The sequence below is a fragment of the Delphinapterus leucas genome, chromosome 15 (genome assembly GCF_059928025.1).
Source record: "Delphinapterus leucas isolate spDelLeu-1000000601 "Yukka" chromosome 15, BTC_Dleu_Yukka2, whole genome shotgun sequence".
Classification (NCBI taxonomy): Eukaryota; Metazoa; Chordata; class Mammalia; order Artiodactyla; family Monodontidae; genus Delphinapterus; species Delphinapterus leucas.
The window spans coordinates 83,638,044-83,650,250 of record NC_143143.1 but is presented as its reverse complement, the minus strand read 5'-3'; the positions used below and the strand labels follow the sequence as shown (position 1 = coordinate 83,650,250).

General features: G+C 48.6%; 1 protein-coding gene across 1 annotated transcript; it reads right to left on the bottom strand.

Annotated features, from left to right (window-relative positions):
- Positions 1-105: 105 nt before the first annotated feature.
- CIMIP1 (ciliary microtubule inner protein 1) lies at positions 106-9,916 on the bottom strand. Its single transcript, XM_022597551.2, has 4 exons — positions 9,501-9,916; positions 7,412-7,493; positions 5,684-5,785; positions 106-301 (listed from the first exon to the last, which is right to left on the bottom strand). Exons 1-4 carry the CDS (start codon positions 9,605-9,607, stop codon positions 140-142), a joined length of 453 nt encoding a protein of 150 aa, XP_022453259.1. The 5' UTR covers positions 9,608-9,916; the 3' UTR covers positions 106-139.
- Between the last annotated feature and the right edge of the window lie 2,291 nt (positions 9,917-12,207).

The window sequence follows — 12,207 nt, the reverse complement described above, 5'->3', positions numbered from 1 at the left end:
ACAATATCCCATGAGCAGATGTGGAGGGGAACCCTGTCCTTGGGGGGGAGGCTGGGGAGCTCTTCCTTTCCTGGGCATGGGCACCGGCATCTGGCGGTCCACCCTTCCTTGCCCCAGGGGCCGGGGTCTCTGTCTGGACTCAGTGGACACCTTGCTTCGGCCAGTTTAGCTCCTTGGCATACGCCCCTTTGCAGCTTCTGATCTCATAATCGTGCTCCAGACACTTGTTCAGGCCCGGCACCCCGGATCTCCAGCCGATGAAGCCCTGGGTCGTCTTTGGGACTGGGCGGGATGGGAGCACCTGGAATAGAAAGGCAGGGGGTTGAGTCGCCTTGGGCCACAGCAACACGAGGCGTGTCCACGGAGGCATCAGGATCGGTACGCCTGGTGTGGAAAAGACAGAAAGAACCACGGTACTGGCCCCCAAATAGACACATAGGTCAATGGAACAGAACAGAGAGCCCAGAAATGGACCCGCACTTCTATGGGTACTTAATCCATGACAAAGGAGGCAGAATATACAGTGGGGAAAAGGCAGCCTCCTTGATAAATGGTGCTGGGAAAGCGGGACAGCAACGTGCAAAAGAAGCGAACTGGTCTACTTCTCACACCATGCACAAAACTAAACTCAAATGGATTAAAGACTTAAAGGTAAGACCTGAAACCATAAGACTTCTAGAAGAAAACACAGGCAGCACACTCTTTGACATTGGTCTTAGCAATATTTGTTTGGATATGTCTCCTCAGGCAAGGGAAAAATAAACAAATGCGACTACATCAAACGCAAAGGCACCTTCTGCACAGAGAAGGAAAGTACCAACAGAACAAAAAGGCCGCCTACCGAATGGGGGAAGATATTTGCAAACGTATGTGATAAAGGGTTAATATCCAAGATATGCAAAGAACTCATACAACCCGGCATCAAAAAAAGAACAAACAACCTGATTAAAAAATGGGCAGGGGACCTGAATAGACATTTTCCCAAAGAAGATACACAGGTAGTTAACAGTCACATTAAAAGATGCTCACTGTCACTAATCATCACACCTGTCAGAGTCACCATCGTCAAAAAGACAACACATGACAAGTGCTGGCGAGGATGTGGAGAAAAGCGACCCTCCTGCGCTGTTGGTGGGAATGGAAATTCGTGCAGCCACTGTGGAGAACAGGATGGAGGTTTGTCAAAAAATTAAAAACAGAACTATCATACTATCCAGGAATTCCACCCCTGGGAACTTACCTGAAGTAAATGAAAACACGAATTTGAAAAGATACGTGTAACTCTATGTTCATTGAACCAGTATTTACAATAGCCAAGATGAGGAAGCAACCGAAGTGCCCATCAACGGGTGACTGGATAAAGATGTGGTCTATATATACAACGGAATATTACTCAGCCATAAAAATGAATGAAATCTTCCCATTTGTGACAACATAGATGGGCACTTAAAAGTGAAATAAGTCAGACAGAGAAAGACAAATACTGCATGATTTTACGTACATGTGGAGTCTAAAAAAACAAAACAAATGGACAAAAATAAACAGAAACAGAGTCACAGAAACAGAGAACAAACAGATGGTTGCCAAAGGGGCGGTGGAGGAGGAGAGGAATGGGTGAGGGAGAGTAAAAGGGACAAACTTGCGGATGCAAAATAAATGAGTCACAGGGATGAAGTGTGAAGTGTGGGGAACGCAGTCAGTATTTATGCAATAGCTTTGCACGGTGACAGATCGTAGCGAGACCTTACGGGGATCATTTTGAAATGTTTAGAAATACTGAATCACTGTGTTGTATAATAAGGACGAACATAGTGTTGTGGGTCAACTGGACTTCAAAAACAAAGAAACTCGTAGAAACAGAGGTCAGATTTGCGGTTACCAGGGGTGGGGTGGGGGAGGGGGAATTGGATGAAGGTGGTCAAAAGGTACAGACTTCCAGTTATAAGACAAACAAGTGCTAGGGATGTAACGTACAACAGGATAAATATTATGAGCACTGCTCTACGTTATATATGGAAGCTGTTAAGAGAGTGAATGCTAAGAATTCTCATCACAAGGAGAAAATAATTTCGTTTCTATTTCTTAAATTTGGTATCTATCTGAGAAGATGGACGTTCGCTAAACTCATTGCGATAATCATTTCATGGTGTATGTAAGTCAACTCATGATGCTGCACAACTTATACTTACTTAGTACTGTATGTCAATTATAGCTTAATAAAACTGGAAGGAAAAATTAGAAAGCAAAGACAGAAAGAAGAGCCAGGGTCCCTAAGCAAGGTGCGCTGAACGTAAGCACGCTCCAATCAGCTGGCCTCGGAGATCACATTTTCCCTGAAAGTAACGATCACCAAACATGTCTCTTTATCTTCTAATGCTTAACACATTTAATTCACGACCCAATGAAATAATTTTTATTTGGTAAAAGAGCGAAAAAGAGAAAAAAGTAAGGTGCAGAAATATCAAATACTACAGTTCACAGTGCCCTTTATAAAATATGTGGCAACATTGTCAGATGGTATCCTGGCAGTTATAGGTTTGATTAGAAGGTTTTATGATACGTGTGTGTACACACACACACACACCCCCCAAACCATAGATGCCACAGGAATGGAAAACAATTGAATTTAATTAAAAACCAGAAGGGAAATGGGATTCTATCTGAAATGAAAAAAACCCCACAATTTTGTTTGTCAATTCCTTGAAATTTGGAAAATTTTTGGAAAATGAGGCTAAATGTTTATGCAGGTTTCTCCCTTCCATTTGGAATAATCTTCTGTTCTGCTCTTACGGGGGGATTTGAACCAAGCCAGCCGTGAGGAATATTTGTTCCAGCAGAAGAACCGAGAAGAAGAGGTTTAGTATGCTTGGGGTTACGAGTTCACGCTTGGCTCAAAGGATCTTTGAGTGAGGCGGTGGCCGGAGGGGACGGTCCTGGTGGATGAAGCCCCTTAACATATATTCTTGCTGAGGTATTAAAATTAATCTCTTGAGAGGCCCCATGCTGGGAGGGTCATGAACAAATGCCAACGAGGCCAGAATTTCCTCCAGCGAGCCAGTTCTCCACGATGCTGGGACCTCGGGGACACACGGGCCCAGCCTTCAAGTCCATCTCCAACTGGTAAGAGAAATGCAGTCAGAACCCACCCTGGGATGCCACACTTCACCCACCAGATGAAGAGATGAAAACACCACCGTGAACGAGCTTATGGGAGAATCTGTTGTTAATTCTCTGTGAAGGGCAATCTTACCGTCATCTACGAAAAATGAAAATGCAAACTCTCTTTGACCTGACAATCCATCCCTAGGCATTTATCCTAAGACATCCTAATACCTGCACACGCACATACCAAGGCCCTGTTTGTCATAGCCAATGCCTGGACACAGCCTACGTGTCCATCCACGGGGACCCGTTCAGCCACGGCCCCTCCGCACCGCGGAAAACTACACAGCAGTTTGAAGGAATGCGGTCGCTCTCTGTACTCTCAGATGGAATGACTCTGAAGACAAACTGCTAAGAGAAAAACAGATGCCTAAAAGATGTAAAATATGGTGTAATTTCTGTACTAAGGAAAAAGGGCTAGAACCCTCCACATCCACTTGGATAGGCATATTGCATCAGGGGAAGGGTGCAGAGACGGGGGGCAACAGCTCTCAGGACTCGGGGGACGGAAGGAGGCTTTTCACGGCATTGCCCTTTGGGGTGTAGGATGCCTGTTAAACCATAAGTGTATTTTTATTTATTTATTTTTTTTGCGGTACGCGAGCCTCTCACTGTTGTGGCCTCTCCCGTTGCGGAGCACAGGCTCCGGACGCGCAGGCTCAGCGGCCATGGCTCACGGGCCCAGCCGCTCCGCGGCATGTGAGATCTTCCCGGACCGGGGCACGAACCCGTGTCCCCTGCATCGGCAGGCGGACCCCCAACCACCGCGCCACCAGGGAAGCCCCATAAATGTATTTTTAAGGGTCTATCCACCTTAAGAGGGGATGGGAAGGGGGAAGACGGGAACCATTTCTTCGGCAAGGAAGGAAGCTCAGAGGGAAACAAGCAAAGTGCCTTTCTCTGCTGGATCGTGAGACTGACCCTCCACTCCTTCCCCCGTCCACTGCGCCCCGCCCCCCCAGGCTCTGACAGGGGTGTGGCTTCCACACCTGGCCTTCTCCTAAGCAGAGGCTCACACAGGGAGAAATCATGTTCCGTTTTGTTCTGGTCCCAGGACAGTTCCTCTCTTCTCCCCCCGCCAGAAGGGGATGCTGTTCTGATCTCTAGGTGGGAACGCCTTCTTTGAAAAGATGATGATTCTGGTGGCAGCTGCCACCCAGCCTGAGCAGGCACGGGAGCCATTTGTCGGGATGGCAGAGGGAGGGGCCCAGCTTCCCCAGGGGCAAGGCACTTACGGGGACCGCTCGTGGCCAGGAGAGACAGCAGGGTCCCTCGGGGACCCCTGTGTCCTCTTCCGGGGTGGAGGCGGGGATAGGGAGGGGGCAGAATTAATACCCAGCAGTGGAGAAATAGCAGAGCCTCTACTTGCCCCTCTTGCCCTGTCCGCTGGCCAGCCCTAGCGTTCCAGTCGGAGTTTGTGCGGGCAGAGCGGGTTCCCCACGTGTGTGGTTCATTTGAACAACCACTGCATTTCTGGGCACGTCTCCCAATAAACTTACGGACCGGGAGCAAAACACTGTGTCTACAAGGGTGCTCCTTGCAAACTGGGTACAACCTAGACATCCAGAGATAGGGGAAGGGTATACAAATCATGGTCGACCCATACAATGGAGAAAAATGCAGTCATTAACGTAATAATGATTTGGAGTGCTGTAATTAACTGCATGGAAAGATATATAGGGTATATTGTTAAGTGAAAAAAGGTTACAAAGCAGCCTGTGGAGTTTGATTTTTAAATAAATATATATATATATATATGCATGTGTGTGTATGTGTGTGTGTTTATTGAAGGAGCAGTCAAAAAATAACATTTAAGAGTATGGCTCTGGAATCAGACCCACTTGACCTTGGGAAAGTTATTCAGCCTTTGTCAGCTTCAGTTTCCTCATCTGCCAAATGGGTTTGATGGCAAATTATCGCCACTTTCCAGGGATGTTGTGGAAATAAGATAACCATGTAAAGCACTCAGTATGGGGAGCAACTAAAGGACAGTAATAAAATAAGAGCTAGGGCTTCCCTGGTGCCGCAGTGGTTGGGAGTCCTGCCGATGCAGGGGACACGGGTTCGTGCCCCGGTCCGGGAAGATCCCACATACCGCGGAGCGGCTGGGCCCGTGAGCCATGGCCGCTGAGCCTGCGCGTCTGGAGCCTGTGCTCCGCAACTGGAGAGGCCACAACAGTGAGAGGACCGCGTACCGCAAAAAAAAAAAAAAAAGAGCGATCTCTTAAAAAGGCAATTCTCAACACGCCGTGGCCCTGCTTCTCACTGCAAATCAGGCTCAAATCCCAACTCCTTCCTCTGTCCTCTGAGGTCCCGCCCGTGTAGGGACCAGTAACCCGCTGTGTCTCCCATGTGTGCGCTTGGAAAGGGCTGGAAACCCGCCTCCCCGCAGGCCGGGCGCCGCTGTGTTCTTACCTGTGCAGGTGGCTGGGCCCACCAGGAGCAACACAGGAGAAACACCATCTCCGGTGGGGTTGATTTCTTACTTAGGAAAGCAAGTACTTAAAAGGACTTTGCGAACCTTGATGTATTTCTCCACTGGGGTCACTGGCCGGATGCGGAAGCGCTCGGGAAGCTCGATTTTGGGCTTTGGGGTGGCGGGCTCTTCTTCACACTCGATCAGCTGAAACACAATCCCCAGGGATGGGGCCCCGCAGGCTGAGACCTTGGAAGCTTCCCCTCACTGCCCCCCCAGGACAAGGCACTTTACAGGTAAGGTGGTGCTCAGATCACAGTTAGAAAGGGGTGGAGTGGGGACTGGCCAACAGGCCAGCTCAGCCCCAGGCCCTTGCAGACTGCCTGTTTACAGCCCTGCTGAGTGATTTGAGAACACATCACAGGTTATGGACTTAGACTAAAACATGGCAGCAAGGTTCAGGACCAACCTGTAAACTATGAGGAGAGCCTCCATCCCCCCTTTTAATTTTTAAAGCAATTTTGAACCCTTCAAAAACCCAATTTAATTACACATAAGGAATATTAATATACTCTTTTATGCATATTATATTAATAAGGACTCATTTTATGCATAAAATTTCAAATTGTGTAACTCTCTAAGTATTAAAAAAACTCATTAAGAATGGCATAACTTCAGCGCTAGTGGGACGGGGTGAATTACAAAGGGGCTTTACGCTGCCTAGAATCATGCACATTTTGAATTATGCGGCATTTGTGCGATTCTGCCTCCCTCCAGAGAAATGTGGTTTCCTCATGTTGTGTCCTGGAGATCACATGGAAGGTTGCAAACCACTGGCCACAATCCCAGTGAAGCTCACACAAGCATTCCGCGAGCCTGTTGGCGTCTTATAAATCCAAGCCACTATTCTAGACTCAGAGATTTCATTAAAGCGTCTGGATTTCTGGACTCTTTTTTTTTTTTTTTTTTTGCGGTACGTGGGCCTCTCACTGCTGTGGCCTCTCCCGTTGCGGAGCACAGGCTCCAGACGCACAGGCTCAGCGGCCATGGCTCACGGGCTCAGCCGCTCCGCAGCATGTGGGATCCTCCCGGACTGGGGCACAAACCCGTGTCCCCTGCATCGGCAGGTGGACTCTCAACCACTGCGCCACCGGGGAAGCCCTGGACTCCATTGAACAGTCAGAAAATACAGCCAGTCTGCTTGCCTGGTAGCCCTCAGCTGGGCTGATGGTGGCTGCCTCTGGATGGGGTCAGTGGTCTCTTTGCTGATGTCCCCATCACTCCCTATTAATTATACCTGGTCCTTTTCCTCGTTCCTGTTTCCTATCTGGTGTAGGAAATACCAAGAGTATTTTCCTAATAATCATGCCGATATTCACTTGGCCTCTCCTCTCTTTCCATCTGAACGTCACAGTCACTCAGTGAGACAGTGAGGACCATCACCCCATTTTACAGATGGGAATTCCAAGGCCAAGTGACCCTGGAATCAGCCAGACCAGCATCTCCCCTTGGTGCCTCTCTTTCTGAGCTGTGTAACTTTGCACTTCTTTGAGCTCAAATTCCTCATTTGGAAAATGGACATCAAAGGGCACCCCCCTCCGCACAGGGGTTGTCGTGTGGGTTCAATGAGCTGGTTCAGATGAAGCACCTAGAACGTGCCTGGCACATAGTAAGTACTCAATAAATTTGTGAATGGGAGGAAACTTCAGATGTCAGCCGTCTTCGCCTACAACATGCTCTTTAATTTATTCTTGCAAATTATACACTTCATAACCATTTATTCTTGGAAATGATTAATTCTATAACCTCCAAGCTCATCAAATTTACATTTACCTCCTCAAGGGGGGTCGTTAAAAATCCCCAGTTCGGGGCCCAGTTTTGCCGTGCCTCGTTTTCAGCCTTCAGGCGGTACTTCCTGAAAAAGAAAGCTCTTAAATGCCAGACAACATTGGAAAAGGGTTAAAGGAGCAAACGCTAAGGTGCAATGGGGAGAATTTTACATTCTTCAATGCATCTGGACTGAAGGATGATTCCGTGTCAGGGAGGAAGCAGGAGTCCCTGTCGCTCGGGACTTCCCACTAATGTAAGGAAGACACATGTCTAAGAACCAGAGATGCTGGTTGAGTGGTACATTGGGGAGCAGACAGAACTGGGGCTGACTCTGCCCGAGGGGTCATCTAGGAATAGAATCCTTGTTTTGGGGGCCCCTGGACCTATAGTAATGGGGGAGTGTTAAATCATTATGGAGGTACATATAAAGTTCCTTTGTTTTCAAAGCAAGGACAAGGCCAGAGTGAGCGAGTCCCTGGGATGCAAAATTTAAGGAGGTGCCCACTCTCAGGTTTCTGCAAGCACAGAGCCAGCACCTGCATGACCTTGAGATGGAGTCCCCCCTTAACTGTTGCACTCCAGATGCCTCACTCATCCCACCCTAATCCTGGCCCTGCTTTTGCTCCACATTGAATATAATTTATACATAACTACCTAGGGGCCGAACTGAATTGCAGTTGAAGAGCGGGTGTGTTGCATTTTGCAAAAATCTGATTAAACATTTATTCATTTTGATTTTCAAGTTTCTTTTCCTATTTTGGAATCAGTATCTACACCCCAAGCCCGCTCTGATGTCTCAACAGTTTCAGAGGCCCCGGCCAAGCTCTTTCCCTGGGCACAGTTTCAGAGGCCCTGGCCAAGCTCTTTCCCTGGGCACTGAGCATCTAGAGCAGAGTCTATTTCCAAGGGAGCTGTAACATGAGACAAAGATATGAGCCATATATGTAATTTAAAATTTTCTAGAGCCACATTTTAAAAAAAGTAAAAATAAACAGGTAAACTTAATTTTGGTATCACTTTTTAAGGGCATGAAGTTTTTGAAATCTAGTATTTTACATTTACAGCTCATCCCAATTTGGAATAATCACGTTTCAAGTGTTCAAATTTGGACATGGGACAGAACAGTCTAAGGGCTTAATTGGGCTCTGTTCACAGAGGAGGGGCCATCTGATTTGGGTCTTGAAGGACGAGTAGGAGTTTGTTTGGTGGGGGAAGAGAGAAAAGGGCATTCTAGGCAGAGGGAACAGACCCTGCTAATACCCTGCTAGGTAGTATTTCCTATAGTGGGTACTTGGATAAAAATAAAGGTTTAAAAAATAATAATAGCATGTATTTATTGCAAATAATACTGGCTTTCCATTTTCAAGAGTGATATAAAGTTTCCTATAAAAATAAGTTCACTAAGTGAAACAAAGCTAATTTAAAGAAAAATATGAAGTGACTATTACAGGGTTTTCAAGGAAATGGTAAAAGTCATAGAGATGACAATAGGATAACTGAAGTTTAAGAGGTGAGCCATGATGGTTTGTTGTTGCTAATATTTACTTACTTGCATCTAAATTAGTAACTTCCCATACCCGTTAAAACTTCAAAGAGATGGGATACTATTTAGCAATGGGATAGAATGCCAAATAAAAACATCCATTACAGATGTCTGCTGAACATAAATCTTTTAGAGAATGGATCTATTCTTTAAATTAAAACTTCTTGTTCAAAAACCAGGACAAGCAAGAGAGAATGTGAAGTGCTCTCATTCGAACTGAACAAACATTAAGATTTTTTAAACATTTGGTAAATATTAAAAGTAAGCACACATCAGTCGTATCTCAACAAGCAAAGCTTTGCAGCGGGTTGTAAAGGCAGATGCAAAATCTTTCACGCCTTTGTGGTGTGCCTAAGACAAGAGAAAGAAAGGCTCTTTCGTCCCTAACACTACCCCCTTTCTGCAAGGCCCCCGACCACCTCCAGGGCACGCTCTTCGCGCCCAGAGGTCGATCACCTCCAGGACTTGGTGGGGAAACTGAGGCCGCCAGGTTGAACACTTCAGGTGGGAACGGCCCAGCCCACTGGGTTACCGGTTCCCGGGCGTTACCAGATCTCGTCCTGGGCCACGAGGTTCATGCGCTCGGCCGCGGCCCTGCTGATGGGCTTCTGCGCCATGGGGCCTGGGGTCTTGGAGGGCCCGGCACCCTCGGTCATTGGGCTCAGCGTCTCACGTCGCCTAGGAGACGGGTTGCCAAGCAACGCAGCACGCGGAGGCGGAGGCGGCGCAGCACCTGGCGAGGTTGTGGCCGCCTGGCCCCGCGGCTTCCGTGCGCCCACTGCCAATCTCAGTCCGCAGCTGCGCTCTTCGCCCGCCTCCCTGCCCACCTGCCGGCTCGCGGGTGCAGCAGCCCTTCTCTGCGGAAAACCTTGGGGAAACCTCAAGACCTTACATTCCCTCCTCCCTTTAAAATTTAGACCTGCAAGTATACAGGCCAAGTGGACCAACCCTAGGCGTACCGAGCTTAGTGGATTCCGTCACAGAGACCCCTGTAGCCACCGCCTGGGTTACGAAATAGGTCACTCGACGCCCCGCCCCCAGCCGCCGTCGACTTTTCTCGGCAGAGATTTGCTTCATCACAATTTGAACTTTGTGTAAAGTGGAATCATCCTGGCGTCGTTTTTGCCTGGCTTCCTTGGTCCAGTGTTACGTCTGAGAGGTTCATCCATGTCGCTGCGAGTAGCCGGGGTGTGTTCACTTCGATGTGGGCGTCACTGGGGCTGAGTTTTGGGGCCTCCATGAAAGTGCTGCTGTGAGTTTCAGCGCACATGGCTTTTGGAGAACATATGCATGCATTTCTTTGGCATCCACTCTTTATAACCATCTCCAAATGCAATTCAAAGATGATATTGCCTCCAGACCCTACACCCCACACTCTGTCTTTCATGCCCATCAACACCAATCCCCCATCATTGGGATGCTCAATGGGTATTTGTTGACTGACTCAGCGACGACCCACCCCCCCGACTTCCATCACACCACATTGTCATAGGCCTGGGACTGGAAAATGTGTCTAAGAAACAGAATGTGCATCCTCTCCGTAGGACAGGGGAAGGTTCTTCTACCTGAGAGCCACGAGACTCACAGGCGTCCAGAGCCTCACGGCACCGAGAGAAGGAGGCAGCAAGCTTCCGCTGACCTACAGGTCATCTCTGGATGATTAGCAAGACCCTCGGAGAGGACGTGGGAGCTTTCATCTCCTCACTGGGTATCGGCTATTCTCCCTGGCAGGCCTCCCTGACTCCCTATTCCCGACCTCCTCCCTTATCCACAGATCTGTGCTTTTATGGGGATGTTTTGAGGATGTGTTTTCCCCTCTTGATGACGTTCCCCACACCCTAGGTGTGTGATGCTCTTCCTGGCTGCTGGAAATGCTGGGTGGAGGCCCAGGATTGGGGTGGTCCCTACTGCTGCCTCAGCTGAAATAGTGAGGGGGCAGGCAGGGGCTGGAATCAGAGCTGCAGGGATTCATCAGGGTGATGTGTAGCACGCTGTGGCCATGGCTGAGCAAGCCAGCCCGCCAGGCTGGGTCTCCAGCTGGGCCTGGGATTTTCTTCCTGGCCCTTTCTCTGAGGTTGCCATTCCTACAACAGGAGGGAAGGTATCCTGGGAAGAATCGTGAACAGTAGATGGCTAGGAAGAGAAGAGGACCCATCATGTAGCGGCGCAAAGTCTGCTTCTCTCTTGGGAAGCTTCTAAGATGATTCTGTTAAAATGATTAACTAAGAATAAATTCGTTTACTGAAAGTCTGTATGCCAGACACCAAGGGTTCATTCATTCTACAAATGTTTGCTGAGCACCCCCTGTGTGCCTGGGGATCCAGGAGGGAACACGACCGGCAAAGTCATTGCCCTCCTGGGGCTGACTTGTCTGGAGGGAAGACACAGAATGAAGCAAGTGAAGACAGATAAACAAATGCACCATAACCCCAGGGAGAGATGCATGCTGTCAAGGAAGTTACATCAGGGAAGCAGGCTGGAGGTGATAGAGTCAAGTGAAGGGGTACGGAAGGGACGATCCTAAGTGGGTGGCCAGGAAAGGCCTTTCTGAGGAGGGGACGCCTGAGCACAGAGCTGGAGAGGGAGGGACCCATGCAAAGAGGTCAGAAGAGTTTTCCATGGAGGAGGGAAGTGCAGGGCAAAGGTCCTGAGGTAGAACAAGCCCGGGCTGTCTGAAGACCAATAAGGAGGCCAGTATAGCTGGAGAGCTCCCTGCAAAGTGTGGCTGGGTGCAGAAATGAGAAAGCAAGCAGAACTTCTCCCAGGAGTTCAGTTAAGCAGGGACACGGATGTGGATGCAGCTTCATATATGAAATAACAGTAGGATGAGAGCACCCCAGATGAGGCAGAAAAGTGCAGAGGAGGTGATGAGTGAGTGGGGTTTTGAAGGTTGAATAAGAGTTTGCCAGTCTTGCCCATTCTCCTCAGAAATATCTGCACAAGGCACCCTGGGGGATGGGTCCAGGTTGAGAAATTGGTAGAGAATTATGGTTAAGTGTGCAGGCTTTGGGATTGGATGTGGGCTCAAGTTCTGGCTCTGCTGTGTACCATCTCAGAGGCCGTGGGCAAGCTGGTTAACCTCTCTGAGCCCCAGTTTCCTCATTTGTAAAATGAGCTTGTAGGGATCTTAGCAGGCTGTGAGGAGCAAATGTAAAGGGCTCCACACGGTGCCTGGAAGGCTGGCGCTCACCAATAACGGCGAGTGTTACCCAAGGAATAGCATCTTGGTAGCCTTGGCTTGGGAGGGGTCCTTGGC

Coding starts and splice junctions, on each gene's coding strand:
- CIMIP1 (XM_022597551.2), bottom strand. CDS start 9,607: ATGACCGAGGGTGCCGGGCCCTCCAAGACCCCAGGCCCCATGGCGCAG. Junction 7,494..9,500: donor GTGGCCCAGGACGAGATCTG/GTAACGCCCGGG, acceptor TTTCTTTTTCAG/GAAGTACCGCCTGAAGGCTG. Junction 5,786..7,411: donor TAACGACCCCCCTTGAGGAG/GTAAATGTAAAT, acceptor ATTGTGTTTCAG/CTGATCGAGTGTGAAGAAGA.